The 18,791-nt window shown below is 41.3% G+C and overlaps 1 protein-coding gene across 10 annotated transcripts in view; it reads left to right on the forward strand.

The window, feature by feature from the left end:
* LOC110973316 (ras-GEF domain-containing family member 1B-like) overlaps window positions 1–18,791 on the forward strand; it is a 104,723-nt gene that overhangs the window by 67,118 nt on the left and 18,814 nt on the right. The window contains exon 1 of one of the 10 annotated variants that reach the window (XM_087130015.1): window positions 14,184–14,291. The exons of the other annotated variants lie outside the window; for them this stretch is intronic. Within the exon in view, the coding sequence (XP_086986141.1) occupies window positions 14,184–14,291 (108 nt within the window). Of the gene's footprint in view, window positions 1–14,183; window positions 14,292–18,791 lie in introns of those variants that run through there. 10 annotated transcript variants of the gene reach the window in all.

Here is an 18,791-nt window from a genome sequence, read left to right on the forward strand (position 1 = left end):
AGTCGTGATGGCTTCCCTGTATAGTTAGTGGCCTGATGAAATCCGTAAACTGGCCACAAACTCGTTCCACCATTATGCATTGTCACAAGTAGCAATTACAGTAAGTTCATAGAAACAGTCTTCTGTTGTCATTTCCTATTCCAAGCTCATTAAAACCTTGCAGATTGGTCGGTCGATTCTTGAAAGTTTTGTCCCAAAGATCATAATTCTCATAAACTCCATGTGACATGCATGACAAATTTATGTCTGTCGGTTGACAACTTAGATCCATCATTAAAAACTGCGCCAGAGGTCGCAAAATGCACTCTTCCATCAACCAAGCAAACGCATGATCTCTTAATAAATATGCTTGATTGATACATTGTAGATAGACAAGGTCAGATCGTGGGGATAATGGGAAGGAAAATTCTCTGCGGTTTCTATGACAAATCTGGGCTTACGGTAAAATTGTAACCCCTCCTCCAGTGACAGTCCCAGGGGAGATATGAAAACGTGAAACTGCTGCAGTGGGCTTTTAATCACCTTCAAGGCAGCACATAAATCAGAAGGGGAGGGGGAAACTTTCTTATTAAACCGCAGAGCCAGTAAATTTTGAAGGCGGAGGATAAGGGTATTTAGCAGCCGTAATGGAGTGAGATTTGTTGTGGCTTTACAAGATTTGTCTTCTGGGAATTGGAGAGTTTTCTAACCTAAGTGCCAGAAGAGGTTGTACCACAAACTTGGAATTGATAGGTTGTATAATCTGCCAAGTTTGCCATGGGATTAAAGTCTCCAGATTCAAGAAGTATTGCCGACCCAGTAAGTCAGAATTTCATACATGTACATTGCAAGAAGAACGGCTCGTTGATTCAACTTTTTATCTTCACTTTGAGTTAAAACTTCATAGTTTTGCAAACCAAATCAGAGACTGATGAAGTTCAAATTGCCAATATGTTTATTTAATTGGGATGAAATCTTTTGCTCTGATGAATAAATACCAGTAAGTACTTTTAAAAATGTATTTGTGCAAATTTATGCCGCGTGCATTTGTTGAGGATTTTAAAAGTGGCCCCATGTGTTCCAACAAGAGCCACATGTATGTGCCATCTTCTAGCCACATGTACCAGGCTGATTAGGTATGAGCTATCCATAATGATTGTGTGTCTTACAGATGTGAAGCATCAATGCTGTAGTCGATTTCTAAAATGGCAGGTTGGCGGCCCAGTAATTGCAACTTTATGTACATGTATATGTACATGTAGGGTCGCAGCCATCTGGCCTCCACACCGCTTGATGGATGGATGCTGCTCAGTGACGCCTGCTGTCCAGATGATAGGCGCCCTTGTTTAGATTGGTCATGCATGGCTGGACTGTTGATGAAGAAAAAGATAGCATGAGCGGAGAAGATATGAAAACTCCCAAGCCACAGGTCCATGCACTTACTTGTACCTCTTGTAATGGATACAATATGAATGGTTACAGCTCCCCCCCCTTCAAAATGCGTCATGTGTGGATTCACTCGTACGTGGAGTATGATGGGAGACATCCAGTCTGCCGTAATCCATTAGAAGTGATGGGCGCACGTTTATTTACCAAGACACGCTTTAATAAAATATTCCTAAATAATAGAATCACGCCCTTCCCCCACTAGCCACACATTGGCCGGTCGAAGTTTGTATGTTTACTTGTACATGTTTATCACCACAGCTTCCAAGTTCTGTATTAGGAATTCTAATAGTTGTCCGTAAATGATACTGCCTTAAGGTATTTGGATTCCCCACTTTATGATTTGAAACACAAGGACCACTCTACATAGTTCACTGACAGTCAATCCATTTTCCTGCACTTGTGAGAAAGGGCATAAAAGCCATTTTTCTTGACAGCTCTTTTATTCAGTCCAAAACCCCCTCAAAGAGTCAAGTCCTTCCGAAAGCAGACTGTTGAACAGGTCCAATTTCCTTTCTCATTAAATTTCCAATGGCTCTTGTCAAGGTGAATTTTTCATTGGTAGGCTTTTGTGTTCTGAAGGTTATTTCGCCAATTTGTGCAGGACTTCTTACCTTCAATAATGAAAGAAATGCCTCAAAGGGAAAGTTTGAAACTGGTTGGTGCTTAAGAGGACAACCAGAAATAAAACCTTTTTTTCAGGGTAAGTAAACATATCTTTACCAAGGTTTTTATTTTCTTGAAAAATCCTTTTATCATTTGAGTTTGTAAACAAACTGATTGGGTAGCTTCTTGTGTTTCAATTTCAAAACAAAAAGGTGCATTTTTCCTCTTTAACAAAAGAAAAAGAAAACATATCAGAGCTTACACTCTTTCATTGGCAGAGTATGTACACTGTTTTTTTCTTTCAATAACAGGGTGTAGCATTCCTTGCAAAAGCTTCCACTTTGGAATTTGTCTGTGTAATGAAAAGAATTCTGCGATCTCTCACTGGCATATTTCTGAAAAAGGAATTTGGATTGCTCAGATAACAAGTGATAAGACATTTTAATTAACTGGTACTGAATTCCACAAAGGCCATTAAAGATATGCATATCAGGCTGAGTAAGCTCATATCTGTATCTCTGCTACTATTTATGACATCAACTGCATGTAGTCCCAATCATATTTCATACATTCGGAAACTTTGCATTGAAAGTTTGGTTTTACAATGAAACAGCAGGGCATGTTGTTATCAATGCCTGGTAAATTGTACCAAAGACAAGTCCATACAATTGCTGCACGTTAAAGTGTAAGCTTTCTTAAATACCATGGTTGGGATAAAACTGACACATGAAATGACTTGATCAGAAAATGATGTCCTAATGGTTCAGGCACATGCACATTTGAAACACTATTGGTTGAAACTGAAACCCTCATAGTTCCCAACTTTGCTGTTCCAAAAATAAGAAGGTCTTGGGAATTCTGACTAATATGATTCAAGGAAGTAACTGGTGAAATTGTGGATAATAGAAGGCCATTAATAGCAAAACTTGTAAATCTTGCTTCCAAGAATTTCTGGATCTAGTGGCGTCATGACTACAGTATATCCAGCACTACACAGAAAAAGGCATTCCTTGCATGTGCTGTTTTAAATCCTGTCTTAGCAAGAACTTAAAGTCACTCAAAGTACATGGCATACAAATTTAGGAATGTGGACTTCATGTCAGTAGTTATGGTACATGTAAGTTACAGGTCCATGCAGATCCAATTGCTGCGATTGGCCTTGTGGCTTGGTAGAGTTGGTGCATTGTTAGCAAGGCAGAGTTTAGAACAGCAGGATTGAAAAAAAGGGGGCCAGAAATCTGTTCTTGCAGACTTCATTGTGCCCTGTCTGCCTCATGAAATATGTATGGTCATGCGATAGACCAGTGCTTGGGGCCCTGAATCAACAAACCCTTTGCCCACGGTACATGCTTGGTCTGTAGCAGGCGCCAACCGAAAGAGAAAGAAAACCTACGGGCACACCTCGTCAATTGTACTCCGAGGACGTGCCTGTCTTTGGTCTACCCAGATTGAATTCTGATAAAATTCTGATAAGTTGTAGCTCCAATGTCTCTCTCCGGAGTACAGCCACTTCTGTCACTGGAGTGAGGCGTCAAAAGTTTTCTTTTTTAATTTTTAAACTGTAAAGACCCATTGTTGTTACAGTAAATAATGTGGTGGGGCTTGTGGTAACTGAGCTGGGCCTCATTGTTTGTCATAAGTGCCCTGGTTGTTCCCAGAAACATAGTTAAGTCTTGTCTGGCTGCTCTCAGGAAGGTGCAAGGAGGGTGGTTTATTGGTGCTCCAGCTACACCTATAAACTCATTCAACAGTAGACCCAGGTGGCACAATTTATGATTGACTATAATCTCTTATTTTATTTGCTTGGGTCATTGCTTAATGTTCTTCTCCAGCTGTTTACTTCATTTGTTTTTGCAGGCAGACGGTTCATGCTTTTATGACAAGCTAAGAGTGTGTCTATGGAATTAATCTTGGGAGACACAACCATACAGATGGATGGAAATGGAGGAAAGGATGCATGAACATTTTAGATTCGGTTCATCAAAAACACCTATTTCCTGAATATCTCTCCAGAACAAAGGTCTGTTTGAAAAGGTCACGATGAAAAACATGAGTTTTGTTCTGGTTTAAAATTTCATATGGACCAAATGAGCAGAACTTTATGCTGAGTGAATCTTACTAATTATGTGATTGTCTTCCAGGAAATAGTTGTCTTCAAAAGATTTAGCTGGGTTTAAAAATAAAACATATGGTCCACATGAAGGTGCCTGAAGTGTCTCTCGACAAAGAATCCCAACTGTAATATCAAATGAACTCTGCATAATGGTTTGCCCCAAAGATTTCTGTCTCTGTCAGTGCCCAGCATAGGGTATATATTAACATGTTTGGCCTACAAACTTTCCAGTATTTGCTCAGTGTGCTCCGCTTTCAGAGTCTTAAAAATTGCCATATGCATGAGAGGTCAGTCAAGTGGCAGTGGCTTGCATAAAGTGCGTCCAACCTCCAGTCCTATCTTAATGACATGACCAGTGAGCCTTTTTTTTTTAATAATTGCGTGTGACAGTGTCACTCCAAAGGCCATCCTGACAGAATGAGTTAACCAGATCATCATCAAACTGGCAATAACAGGCCTGGCGGCATGATCACAGACCAGACTGGCGGTGAAGAACACTCAGAAATTTTGTTGTAGAAAGGTCAGAGGTTGCAGGTACCTTTACATGTGCCTCCCCCCCTTGCCTGTTACATTGGTTTGTAACTGAGTGCTAAACATGCAGTCAGTTTGCCTTCAGCACTCTCTCTGATTTTTCTGTGACTTCCTTGATTTTTGCTTTAATATGTAAAGTTTTAGTTGTCAAATCATCCTGCACTGACCCTGCTTAAGTGCTATGAAATTGCCCTCTTGTCAAGCTTTACTTATCCCCCCAAACTGGCCACCCAACATTCACCTGCCAACTTTGCAGATCTTTTTTTTTTCTTAGCAGAAGAGTGATGTTTCAAGTCAACGTATCTCAGTTTTAACGACAACATAAACTTGTCGCGAGAAAAGTTCTCTGAATTTCAAAACTTTAGCCCAGCACTGCGAAGCACTGTGTTTGCTCTGAAGTTTGAAACTGTTGTTAACTGTGAGCAACATCTTCCTTTGCAGATACAAGTTGAGTTTGTTGTCCCTCGTCACATTTTAATCCGGTCTCACTCTCCTTGCCTGACCTACATAATAACCATGAAGCAGTCCCAGGCAATCTCTTGGTCATAATTTAATCAAATTCATGCACGTGTCGGCTGTGGTCGGTGGCAAACCTATAATAATAGGTTTGCCATGTTACCACAGTACCAGAACTGTTTTTAAATAGGCCTAACCTTCCTTATTTTTGATTTAGTACATATACCTGATGATTCAAACCATAATTGTTCGGTTGAATTTAAAAACAAAATTGTCAGTCGTGACATTTCGTGTTCACTGAAATTCAAAAGGGACATGTTAGGAAAGAGAGAGGGACTGAATAGGATTTACACATGTAGGCCTATATACATACATGTCACGAGAAACTGTTCGCATTTTACTCGTGCACATGCACAGGCCTATATACATGTACATGTTCAACTGTACATGTACATCTGTTGGGCATTGCGGCCGCAAACTTGGCCCAGTTGGTGTTTACGCTTCCGAACCAAAGCTACTCTATTGTGCACAGATTCTGCCATCAACTATGGTATGGAGTGAAAATGTATTCCTGGATTTCTCTGAAATTTTCCAAAACCCATTTCTTGATACCAGTATCTGTCACTTCTCTGGACCCTTATTCACGGACATTGATGGGCTTCCACTCTGTTTCCCTCGGCTTCTGTTGTCTACTCATTCAGTCAGGCCATGCGGGCAGACAAACTTTGCTAAGGACAGCAATTCCTCTGGACCCTGAAAGGAAGGCCATCATCCAGGGATCCTTTGGTCCCGGAATCCTTCCCAGATCCTTTGCAGATCCTTGGTTTGTTGCTTGAGCTTCCCTACCTGTGATTGGAAACCCCTGCTTTGTTGTGATAACATAGTGCTCAAGGCTTGTCCCTAATCCATCCTGAAGGCTGATGCTCACTCCGTGGCAACAGATGGAAAAACTTTAGTTTGCCTTTCTGTTTGTAGCTGTTTACCCTTGAACACATCATGTAATAATGTACATGCATATGCCAACCACCACCTGTTTCCTTGTCGTATGCAGATAAGCTCTTTTAGTTAGTAAACTTACAAACAGTCCTGAAGATATACATTGTACGTGCAATATTTGAGAAGAGGAAGATCTACGTGTACATGTACATGTTGAATGTGTGCCATGAAACTTGGAAGATCTTCAAGTCAAAGATATCTACCCGGTCTCACCTCAACCTGTCACTGTACACGTGAGCTTATATAAAGATCTTCACAATGACCGGTTTCATGTTGTTCATCAGACCTTTGGCTAAATGTCAACTGATTTCAGTACTCAGTAGGCATTGAGTTCTGTATCATGTATATGTGAGAAAATTTGGCCCAAAGGATTTTACCATGAAGGCAGTTTGGCCAAGGTGCATTATCAGCCATTCACTTTTTTCATGATCTTTGAGGACATTGCTTGTCCTAACGTCCGGCCTCATGCGTGAGATCAGGTCCTTGTTCTATTCTAATACCTGCTAACCAAAATCTGGACACATGCAGTGTAGTTGGACAGTCTTCATGCACATTTTGTAGTTCACAGCAACAGCACAGCCGCAAAAAAATACTGAATGTCTCGCAAGCAACTGCATTTATTCAGGCTCAGGGCGTTCCGTATTCATATGTACACTACATCTATTAAAAAAGTGTTCTGCAGAATTTGGCACAAATACGTTCGTTTCATTCAACTTCCATACCTTTTGTGTGATGCTGTTGCACAGCATTACTGTTGCATTGGATTTGCAGATACATCACAGTATGTACTGTGGTTTGTACTACTTTTAGTATGGGACAGGGGGTGTTCCCAGCCAAGGCCTTTCACACTTTACAGTCTGCAAGGTGTTATTGTGTGAAATGCCACCTGGCTGTTACTGGATCAGTCCATTATATCTGCAAAGGGGTGTCATTTCATGGACTCATGACTGCAGTGTACATGCAGGATGCTGTCATCATCAGCAGTGGATGACAGAAGGTATTGTGTTATAAATGGTGAGACCTAGTTTTGCTTGTTTTGATAAAGCCATTAGCCTGTGGGGCTATCTTTAGTAGGCTATGCAGCGCCCTCTACAGCTCTGTACACAGCCAGTAGTAACGTGTACAGTGTAACAGCCAAAGACTGCTAAAAGAAAACAGTTTGCTATGCCAGAAATGGTTTCAAATTTAGTTGCCATGGGCAAATTGTGCACCATTGGCAGTGACTGATCAGATTCAGAGCTTGGACGGGAGAGGGGGGATGAGTTCCTGCACTTTGCAGGCATTCACAACCAACTCCCCTTTTCACCTGTAACAATTCTCGCAATTCCCCAAGAATTCAAATGATGTCAGAAATTCTTTTCTGGACTAGAATCCCGAGGTGCCGCCCCATCCCCCCAAGATTGGAGTTATTATCGTGGCTTGTGCAGCCCTGCAGAATGCTCAAACAGTGCTGTTTTTCATTTTGTTAACAGTGGAAGACCTATAATCTAATTTGGACTGAGGGCCAAAGTGCTATTGAATTTTGAGTCAGATTTGTATCCTGTTTGTGATTCAGTCAGTTTTGTATCAGTGGTGAATACCAGTATTTTGCAATTAAATTTGGAAAGATCTTTGCAACTTGAGTCATTTTCCTGATCGAAATAACATTGATTTATAGGCCTAAGTGATCAATTTCCTTTTTTGGCGATTGGTTGAACGCGTGTGTACAAATACAGTAATACTGGTAGGTACATGCTCATATGAATCCATCTTTCAGTCGTTCCCCTCCCATATTTCTGGCAATTCCTGTAGTTACAACCAATCAAGGAAATCATGGGTTGCACCCGGTTAGCAGCTGATTGTCACTGCATGATACACTAATAAGCTGTGTGCCAGTACCTCTGCAGAGTATGATGCATGTACCGCATGTTTGTGGTCTGTATGCTACTGCCTGGCATGGTGCTAACTTAGCACGGAGTGGTACAGAGAGCTATTCCAATGCTCCCGTAGTCCCTAGAGCTCAGTGAACCTTGAAGCAGTGTGCCCTAATGGGACAGGTTTCTTTTTTTTTATGGAGTAGTTGGTTCCTGGGATTTCTTGCCAATTCATGGATAAATCAACAGGAGGAGCCCAAGTAATCTGAGCAAGAAGTCCCTGGTTAAAATGAGTTGTGTGTTTGTGTGAGAGAAAATGAGCCTTTTTGGCCTTGTTTTTTTCTACCAGACAAGTGCACATGAGAAGATCAACATTCCCACGTGAACCGGTACCTTGGCTTGTACCATAGAGCAAGGACCCGCTGGTACCAAGTGTGCATGAACCTGTGTGCGCATATGGTGAGACCTCACCAAATGGGCATCATTGCATATAGTGCTGCGTGAAAAGTTGCCATTTCTTCCCGCGTGGGGTCGCTCTTTGTTGCGCAGAAAGTGGTTCTCTCGATAAGATGCAAATTAGATGTTTGTCCCACATAACAGGCTGCCAGCTCAAAATCCTAAGCAAGTATCAACAGTTCTGTTTTGGTGTAGTTCATGACACATGTACATGTAGCTTCCGAAGACAGCTCAACTCCACAATTAGCAATAGTGTAGATTTGTATCACTGATCATTTTTTCTCTGTTGCGAAATCAAAGGAAATTTCTGTGATAATATGAGCAGTGTGTGGAGAGTCTACATCCTTCCAAAAGATGCCACACTTTGGTTTGCTGTTTCAACTCAAGTTGGAAATAAGGCCACTAGAACGTGTGGCAGAGGTAGAAATTTGTTAGCCTTTTTGCAAGCGTCTTTTCATAGGAGTGGTTCCCCTTTAAAAATACCCAGTTTTAGTTTAGAGTTACCCTGTATTTTTCTGTTAGCATATCCCCCTGTTTATTTACTTCAGCCCTTGTACCCATACAACTTAGCCCCCGTGCTCTGATCACACTTTAAGTTTGAAGAGAAGACCAGCAGGGACACTGTTCATGTAGTTGTTCCTCCTTGCTGGAGTGTGGTTTTCTGCTTGAGTCAGGTTTCTGTCTGCTTCTAAAGAGTCATTTTGATTGAAAGCCAAAAGCTTTTCACTAGATCTATTTTGGTTTTTAGTTCTTTTAAAAATTTAGTCTTTTGGAGTTTTGGTGTTCAGTCTTTTCAGTCTTGTAGTCCTTTTGGTTTTTTGCATTTTGGGGGGGTTCTTTTTCTTTAATGGATTCTTTTTTTGTCATTTTTTGAAGTCATATATTGGTGTCTGAGTCCCTATTAATTCAGTTTCCTGCACCCTTTCCCCCAAAGATCCTTGGTTTAGTTAGAGATTTTGGTTGCTTTTGCGAGTTCCCCCTTATCCTGCCACTTTTCCAGGTTAGAAATGCATGCTTCAACTGGCTGTGGGTATGATCAATATGAATTGCTCCAGCTTTTTTCCTTTGGAGATAGAATAAAAGGTACTTTTATGGATGCAAACTGGCATGTTTGAGTGGGATTATAGTAAAATTCCACATAAATATATTTCACACATAAAATATGTTAGCAATATTGTGAAAGGACGGAATTTGTAATTATCAAATTATTACTGGTGAGGAATGTTGCTTTTGTGTTGGAGTTTGTCACTGTTGGGGTTTCAGCTTGAAACTGCTTGCCAGTATAAAATGAAAGTATTTTGATACACACAAAAGTGATCACGGGGAGCCACATACACTTCCTTGTTTGTTCAATCATGTGTTATGGTGATGAAACTTTGGGGAATCCCCCAAGGTATTGCCACAGCAGCGTGACACATCATGTGCTGTATTGTCACATGTTGTTTTTCATTTGTCATGCTGTTGGCGTGTTTGGTTGCAGGCTGTAATGACAAGCCATGATGTGAGTTTTAGTTCTCCAGAAAGACAAGGAAGCTTTGCATTTTTCTCACTGGCTGTCTTCACTTTGCGTCCGTCAAGTTTCAACACTGTTGCGGAAGAGCTCTTTTCTCTGTTGTTCTCCTGAGTCATTCAGCTGTGCAAAGTGAAGAATTGCCCCAAATAGTCGGTTTATTACTGTCTCACAAATCACAACAGATAAATATTGGCAACCCAATAATATTAGTCCACCTCTCTCTGTTTCCATCAAGAAATTCTGTTGAGAGATTTAAATGTGATCGAGATGACTGATAAATTTTGTGTCCCAATCACCGCACTCTGTGAAGGTAGTAATCGCATGTGGCCACACATCTGATTTGCGAGCTGAAAATGTCTCTCCCGGTCCCACAGGGAAGTCATTGACTTGGGACCCTCATTCCACTGGGCCCTACAATCAGGCTACTATATTTGACACAAAGAGATGTTAACTTTTTTGTGTGATTGGGCCTTGTAAATCTGCTTCCAACTGAAGACAGCCGGCTGAGCGATGGTTGTGAGATACCCGGACCGGTAGCCCACAATAAGAAATACCCCTTGAGACAAGGGTTACAAAGAAAGGTTACCTGTGGATGGACAGAGTGGCATGCTGGGTGTAATTGAAGTTTCACTGTCAGAATTGGTCATTGAACTCCAGTGGTAGATAGAAAGGAAACTTGCTGGAAGGGGAACTATAAAATTTGCTGTGCATTTCTGTTACAAGTTCCAAGACTCTCTGTGGGTGAAACTACAAACTGGTATCTGTGAATGAGCATACCATGGAATTTGGCTTGCTTTATTTAAATTCCAACATGATGTAGTTATTTTGGGGGCACTGGTCCCATTAATGTTTATTGTACATGTAGGCAGTTACTTGTCTTCTTGTCAGTGATCTCTCTACGTAAACAACCTGATATAAGCAGACTGGTATGCATAATATTCCCAAACCCCTTTAACCCACTTTTGCTTAATCGCAAAATTCCTCTGACATTTATTTTTTTGACTGCCCCTGTCTTCATATTTGATCAGTACTTGTTTAAAATCTTCAAAGCGCATGCACTTGTTCCTTCCAGCAACACCGAAATTTGGCTCACTTCTCCCCCTGTCAAGTTGTAACCCTTTACTTTGACCCTGTCGGGTCAGGGGTATAATGGAAGTCCCTCCCAACAAACCCATGATTGTACTTGGCAAGTACCTGCATCTGGCCAGTTCACACAGTTTTGTCTTCTTGGTACTTGCCATAGAGCTGTATTAAAATTACTAGAGTATTAGCTTCTCATCCTCTGCGCAGAGAAAATTGGACGTCGTCCTGGGCGTAGACAATTTGAATCCATGTGCATGCTTGTAGAGCATTTAGAATCAGACAGAGTGAATATCGAAATGCGACACGCAGCGGGTCCTGACTGGAAAAGTCACAGCAAAATTATCTGCAGCATATACGCCCATGCGTTTGCATTGTTTGCATTGCAAGGCAAAATGAAACGGTCATGTACTGATTGTACATTCAGGTTTTTGTGTATCGGCTTTGTTGATGCATAATTTTAGAATACAGACATAGATATGTAAATTGTTTTCTGTCCGTTTGTGCACAAACATAGATACACCCAACAGGTATCATTTCATACATGAGTCAACGCTCTCGTTTTTATAGATATAGCTCTGTAGCGCTTAAACAGCAAGGACTCGGATGTAGCATTACTTGTTTAATGTTTGTCTCCTTTGATTATCAGTCTGTGTAATGGCGATAGGTGAGACCAATCAAGGTCTTACGTGAATTACATGGAATGTTGACGTTCTCATATTCTTCAGCTATTGGTCTGATCTGTATTGGAGTAAACTCAAGTGTGAAATCCACATGTGAGTCCCCGAGTGTAGAGTCCTGAGAGAGTGTGAGTCATGATCCATCATACATGTACGATAACTCTGAACAAAGTCATGGCTCACTCAGCTCGTGCTGGGAAACTGAGGGAGTTGGGTCATTGATTTCATTGTGGGCTTGAAAGTGTTGCATTCCCTGACGCCCCTCTCAAATATTTTATAGATGTCTGCACAGCTTCCTACCATTGAGCGCATTGCTCTTGAAAGTTTTGCAAGTTCACAGTGTGCTGAAATATGTGAACGCACAACCAGGGTCGTGAAAGTATTCCAGTCTGGCCCTGCAGTCTTTGTTTGGCAAACCACAAAGGCCTCCGCCTGGAATTTCACCACTGAGATATATTGGGGGGAAAAGTTTTACCTTTGTGCAACCACTTGGCCAACCTTAATTACCTTGGCAACTATTGTGAATTTCCACCTCCGTTCATTTACGTGTATGTTCTCCTTCACGGCTTTCAACAAGCACAAAAACTTCTCCCATACCTGTTGCGAAAGTTTTGAGTCGATTTGGGTGTTAACCCTGGGCTTCACAGTATGGTGCATATATATAGAGGACAAGTCCCTTGAGTAACAAAAGTGGTTTAGAACGGGTGTATTTGTGTGGGTGTCCATCATGTGTGAAAAGGTTGAATTGTATTTTGTATAATATTTTTGGTCTCTATTTCAAGGTCTTCCTTTCATGCAGGACTTTAATCCTCTTACTACGTGTATATTAAATCTGTCAAATTTCTCCAATTCAGAAAGCCTCTTCGTTTGTGTACCATGGTGAAGGGCTGTTTAAGATAACAAACTGTCATGGTTCATAGTTACTGGTAGTTGCATCTGGGTTTTATTGTAGTCATAGATGTTGGAGTTGATGCTGTTGGTGCTTATCCTTCAAAGTCACAGCACCTGAGCCCAAGTCTGGTATTCCTGGCCATTTTAGGGTGATGACTGGTAAAATTGTAGGGATCGTACACGGCTGCAATGTCTTAACTTGGGGTATTTTGACTTTCTTTTGAAGTACATGTATGATCATTTTTACTTCAGCCAAATTACATGTAAATCAGCGCTTCTTTGTGTCTTAAGATGCTGGGGTGACACTTGAAAATAAGACTCACTACTGCACAGACAGAAGTCATCCCAGAAACTATCCAGTGCAAAACACTAAAGCAACCACAGACTCAGTTTAGAACCAGGGCACGTTTCACCGCGTGAATGCCCGGTAATTATTGAACCCTATCACTATTAATCATTCCGTATTCATACGCTATCAGCAGTGTGAACACAATAAAATAAAAACTCAAAGAATGCATTGTAAGCAAAGCACGGGATGGCAGATTCAACCTTGACAAAATCAGTTTAGAAAAATTCAGATGCACCTAAAACACAGAGCTTCATTTCAAGAAATTGATATAAAAATATGACATTGATTGTGGGATCAAAAGGTTTGTTAACATCCTGTAGACCGTCTTTGTAAATTCAGAAAGTGAAATTTGTAATTTCAATTTTTTTGGGGAGGGGGGATTGCCAAACATGTGGGCCCCACCTGTGATGCGTACCGCCCTGCGTACAGACATACATGTACATTTGAAATGTGGTGACTACCAGTATGAACAAGCATGTGATCTGAACAGACAGCGCCCAGTTTCACAGTGTTTAAGGGGAGGCAGGTGTGTGCCAAGGGTTTTCCATTAGGACGAATGCTTGGTTGCAGTGTTTAAAGAAGTACAGTGTTCGAGAGGCAAGCACTTTCCTACATGTCATTGTACATGAGTACACCAGCTATTATTTCTTTCGCTCTAGCAATAGGAGAATTACGTATACAATAGACTTTACATGACCCTTTTCCATTCTTTACATGTAAAACTTTTACTGATTGGTTTTTTTTATTACATTTTGGTTGTGTTGTGGCTGAAGGACTCATGTACTGTACACTGTATGTATTGCCATGCATTCACAACATGTTTCACCCCATTTATGGTGTGGCCCGAAGGTAAACAATCCCTTTTTGGACTTGGCATGTTTGGATTTCCCCTAAAGCAAAATTTCTCAAGTTTGTTTCGTTCACCTTTTTGGGAGTCATTACGCAACTTAAAAGCAAAGAAATACATCACTCATTTGCATGCACCTGTCTCCTGACTTCCGCACCACTTTCAGTTTTAGACCGCGTGTCGGAACCCTGCCTCCCTCAAAAAAAAAAAACAAAAAAACATGGGTGATTCCAAATGTATATATTTAGAATCAATCTGAAACAAATCCAGCACATTTCCTGGTGTTCTGTGGTAACACGTAACATAACTGAAACAGAAGACTTAGTTTACATTTCCTTGATTTACATGTGTGCCAGAGAACCACTATAAAAGACACTCATAATCTGAATGGGAAAGAATTTAATGGTTGTGTTGCTTGCAAACAATCCAGAAACATTGCATAGCCGAGATTATCCTTTTGCATTGGCCACCAACATGAAAACGTCAATTTCTCAGGTGAGTCTTTTTGTCTTTGCTCTGTCATGTATTCTCCAAGTAATTAAACTGAGTTCATTAAAGCAACCGGACATGTACAGTCACCATTATCACCATCACCACTGTGGATTCACCACCATCACCACACCATCATCTTCCTTTGTTATGCAGCAGCCTCCAGGGGGTATATGTGCATGTACTTGCTCACTACATGTACATGTAGGTCTGCATACTCTGGAGTACACATGTACTCGCACAATCACGGGCAGGCTTATACCTGGAAGTTATACATGCATTGTAGTATACTGTAATAGGAGCTCAGGTTTAAGTAATTGTTGTTTGTATTTCCAGTTGACACATTTTTTATTATACACGAATAAACAGTTTGGATGCATTACCCGGTATTTGTTATTTTTACAAAACAATGTCGTATATGCACTCCTTTGATTTTTCATGAAGTTATAAGACATGGTGCATTCAGAACTCGTACATGTTACATGCACGTGTATGTACAGGTACGGGTACTCCATTTCTTTTAGACACAACACTTGTATGTGTATATGTATTCCCCTCCTCCCCCACAACATTTGGCTGACATGAATGTGGCCTGTGTACATTATTCACTGCACTCAACATGGAGATCAGACAGGGATTAGACAAGAGGGGATCAGGGATTAGGCTAGATAGATACTGCCATCATACATGCCCCTCCAAAGCCCTGGATATCCCGGGCTGTCAGTGCACTTTGCGTCAGCAGGGAGGGCGATTGAGCTGAGGCCCGAGCACTAACGGAGAATTGTTCGTTCTAAATGCGTGTACAGTACTTTCGAGTCTGAACAAAATCACTAGGAAATGCCGTGGTTGCATCAAACCAGTTTTGTTGACTCTGCAAATGTGTGTTTCTTGTTCATCAGAAATGTCCCTGAAAGATGCCTTGTCTTCATTGGCATTTGACACTTTCAGAAAAAAATCATTTACCTCCTGAATTTTCAATTATTAAATACTTGAACATCAGTGGTGAGGAATTCAGTGTGCAGTTTTGTTGGGCAAACAGGAACAAACAGTTAAAAGTCAACACTCTGTAAGCTTGACCTCTGCATTATTGTCAAAATCGTGTCAGGCAAACATGGAGACAAGCACTCCTCTTGAAGTTCTTCAGATAATTCTTTGTACATTTGTATTCAAATTGCAGATCGAGATTTGTACAGGACCGTTATCAGATACAAACGCTGTAAACAAGTTTGCCCCTCTTTCAACATTATAGTCTTCTCTTGAGTCGCATTTGTAAGTCATCCCAAAAGAAAGAATTCCAGCTGTTTTCACGTGTCCTCTCAAGGATGAGATTGACTGCTGACTTGTTGTTGACATTCTGTGGAAGGCCTGAAATCCTTGAACTATTTTTTGCTTCTGCTGAAGCAGACATAATATGCCTCTGGCCCCCAATCTAATAACAAGTCCTCTCTACAGGTGCGTAGGTAGAGACCAGTGTAGTTAGGGCAGGTGTACGCTTATACACATGAAAGCCTACGACTCACTTTTGCACATTCCCCTCAAATCTTCAGATCTCATCTAATAACTTCCACTTGTGTTTGAGAAAGAGGATGAAAGCTAATAAGATCCTGGCATTATTTGCTTTGAAGAAAGCTCTTATATGTATGTCCATCCAAAGGTCATCTTGTTTTGAAATTGTACCGGTACCTGCAATTATAAGGGTAATATTTTTTCGTGTCAAAAAGAGTAGTTCATTTCAGGTAGTTTGGTTGTTTTTGGATTTTGAGTTTGCTAGCCAGACCATTTCCCAAGAAATTTACCTCCCGCAGAGTGTGAACAGGATTGATTATGTTGTTAAACTTCACTGGAAAAGCAAACACTTGTTCCCCTGTTTACACTAGCTCACTCTGCCCCTCATTATCAAAACAACAAATTGAATCAAAACATAACTCGGGTAAGATAAATGACTTTTGAGTCAATCCCATGTACCAAGTGATTAGCTTTTACTTAATGGAAAGATAACAGTTCCTGAAAGTGTAACTGTCTGTCCTGGGAATACAGCCCCTCTGGAGGGCCATGTTTCCAGCCCATTATCTCCCTGTGCTAAGCTTATCCGCAGGCAGCAATGTGGTCCGCCATCTTGTGACAGATGTGAGAACATTTTTTAGTTTAGAACCTAGAGCAAGGACCCAAGGGTTGATCAACCACAGTGACCACCTGCCCATTCTGGCCTGAACAAATTTCCCGTTAGGTGTCTTGGTGCCAGGTCGCTTTATCAAAGATTTTATTTTTCTGAATACAGTGTAAGTGAAGTGGCCAGCTGCTCTCTCGAGATGTCACTTTAAATGAGCTTGTTTGAACAGTTGGAGTCTCTCATGTGTATGGATCAATTAACTCTTCGCAGAGGAAAGTCAACTTTTATTCCACAGCACATCCCATTGATGCAACCACGCACACCCAAAGACTTAAACGGTACAAGAAACATAGACCGTGTGTCTTCCAAGTTATTTTCCATTCGGAGCGTGCCCAAAGAGAAAAAAACAACTTGAAGAGGTGGGAAATGGCAAAGGCAGTTAATGCCAGCATTCCTTCCCATACACTTCATTGAGTTATCCTAGTGAAATCATTAAGCACTGTGCCAGCTTTTCACAGAGGAAGAAACCTGTCTCAGTCCCAGCTTGTGCGTGCATGACTTGCCGCTTGTAAACATGTTGACAAAAACCTCACATGTTGACTTGTTGACGTATTTGGCTGACATAATGTTAATGTTAAGCGTGTATTTCATGGCTATTTTTGCATTCTCGATGTTTGTCTCGATAGGCCTGATTTAACCTCCCACCCGGGGCATTTCAAAATGACAAAATATAGCAGTAGTGTCACCCGTTTCCATGGTGATGGTTTGCATCTTCATCGAGGGAAATCCTTGAACTGACAGTTAATGTCCTGAGTTGTTCTTGTCTAAAGATCTTGGTTAAGTTACCATACCGCAACGAACACGTAGGAACCCAATGCAGAGGTTTAGAGGAAGCATTTGGAGCCAAGCAGTCACGGTCAATTTTGTCTGGTCTCACACCTTGCCCGCCCAATCCGTTGAACTTAATTTCCAGCGGCACAAACCAGATTGTTTACAGCTATTAATGAGCCTGCACGCATGCAGTGTTCCTGCCTGTTTTTCTAAGTGGTCTAACACCAGGCAAGCCACACTGGAAGAAAGCGTTTTCTTTGCAAGTTACACCTAGAACAGAAACAGGTGTCCACAGTTTGTTGTTCGGGAGATTGGAAGTAAAGTGTGATAAATTAAAAAAAGTAGTCTTTATTCAAAGCCAGTGGCATCCTCCATTGGCCAGTGGGTGTGAGATTTACAAGCAGTCAACAAGCGACATGTACATGTACATGTACCTTTCTCTATTGTCTCATCTAGCTGTAGTAAACATGTAGCTTGGGAGCCTCTACAAATTACCCCCTCCCCTCATGCACAACTTTTGCACACCTGTTTAATGTGCTTGTTTAATGTGTGCGGCCTTGTACTCTTGAATGGCTACCTTTAATTACCGGACTAGAAGGTTTTCCTGTTGCATAACACTCTTAACTTAACTGACTAATATGGGAAATTAAGCAATTAATCTTCCTCCTTCAATCCAGGAAATTGGAAAACCACTTCCGAGTTCTTGCAGCTTGTCATAAGGTGCTTCCTAATGTCATATCAAGCTTGGTGTTCATTCATTAATGAAATGGAATATTGTGTCCAATAGACTTCAGCCTTTCTTGCTTGACCTGTATTTTGTAGCACATTTACATATATGTACAGACCAAATTGATTGTTTCCAGCATGCTGATTTTTATCTTAGTAAGTGTGATATTCCGGAACATTTCGTCAATGGGGGGGTTATCCATTTTTGGACTTCTTCAAACCGTCAAGGTCGGATCGTACTCGATGGGAAAGTGGGCACAAATGCGAATTTGTGATGTCGGATCAAATATTTGCACTGCAAATTTGCAAAAGTGGAACACATTTCAACTTCAGCAAAATTTTGCCGCAAATCTTTCGTGGTGTCAAACTCGCCTCCCATACACGATCACCTGAAGTATGAACAGGCCTTCAGTTAGTTTTTGTGACATCCACTCCAAGTGTGCTCCTTGAGCTGAGGAGCTTTCTCCTTTAAAGTGGAGACCAGGTGGCATTTTGCAGAAAGGATTTTCAACACACACTGTGTCAAGAATATGCCCTGTTTAGAGAACACTCAGCGATGGGTAAAAAACTCAGCAAGATCATGCAACAAGAAATTATGACCTGAAGGGGGTGCAGGAGCGAACGGCATTTTGCCTTCATCACTCCCGGCATGAAGATAATTTCCTCCCCAGACGCTACTTCCTAAACTAATTGAGGGCACCCATCAACAGCCTCAGCCAAGCAGCAAAGAGTGAAGGGGGGGGGACTTCAGAACCTGTCATGACTATCGGAAGATTGGAATCAGAACCGCTCCCCTATTTTCCAGCGTCATGGTCCTACCCTCCCTCCTCCCAAACACC

This window comes from Acanthaster planci, linkage group LG19 (genome assembly GCF_054643075.1).
Source record: "Acanthaster planci isolate LZ-2023a linkage group LG19, COTS_SCS, whole genome shotgun sequence".
Classification (NCBI taxonomy): Eukaryota; Metazoa; Echinodermata; class Asteroidea; order Valvatida; family Acanthasteridae; genus Acanthaster; species Acanthaster planci.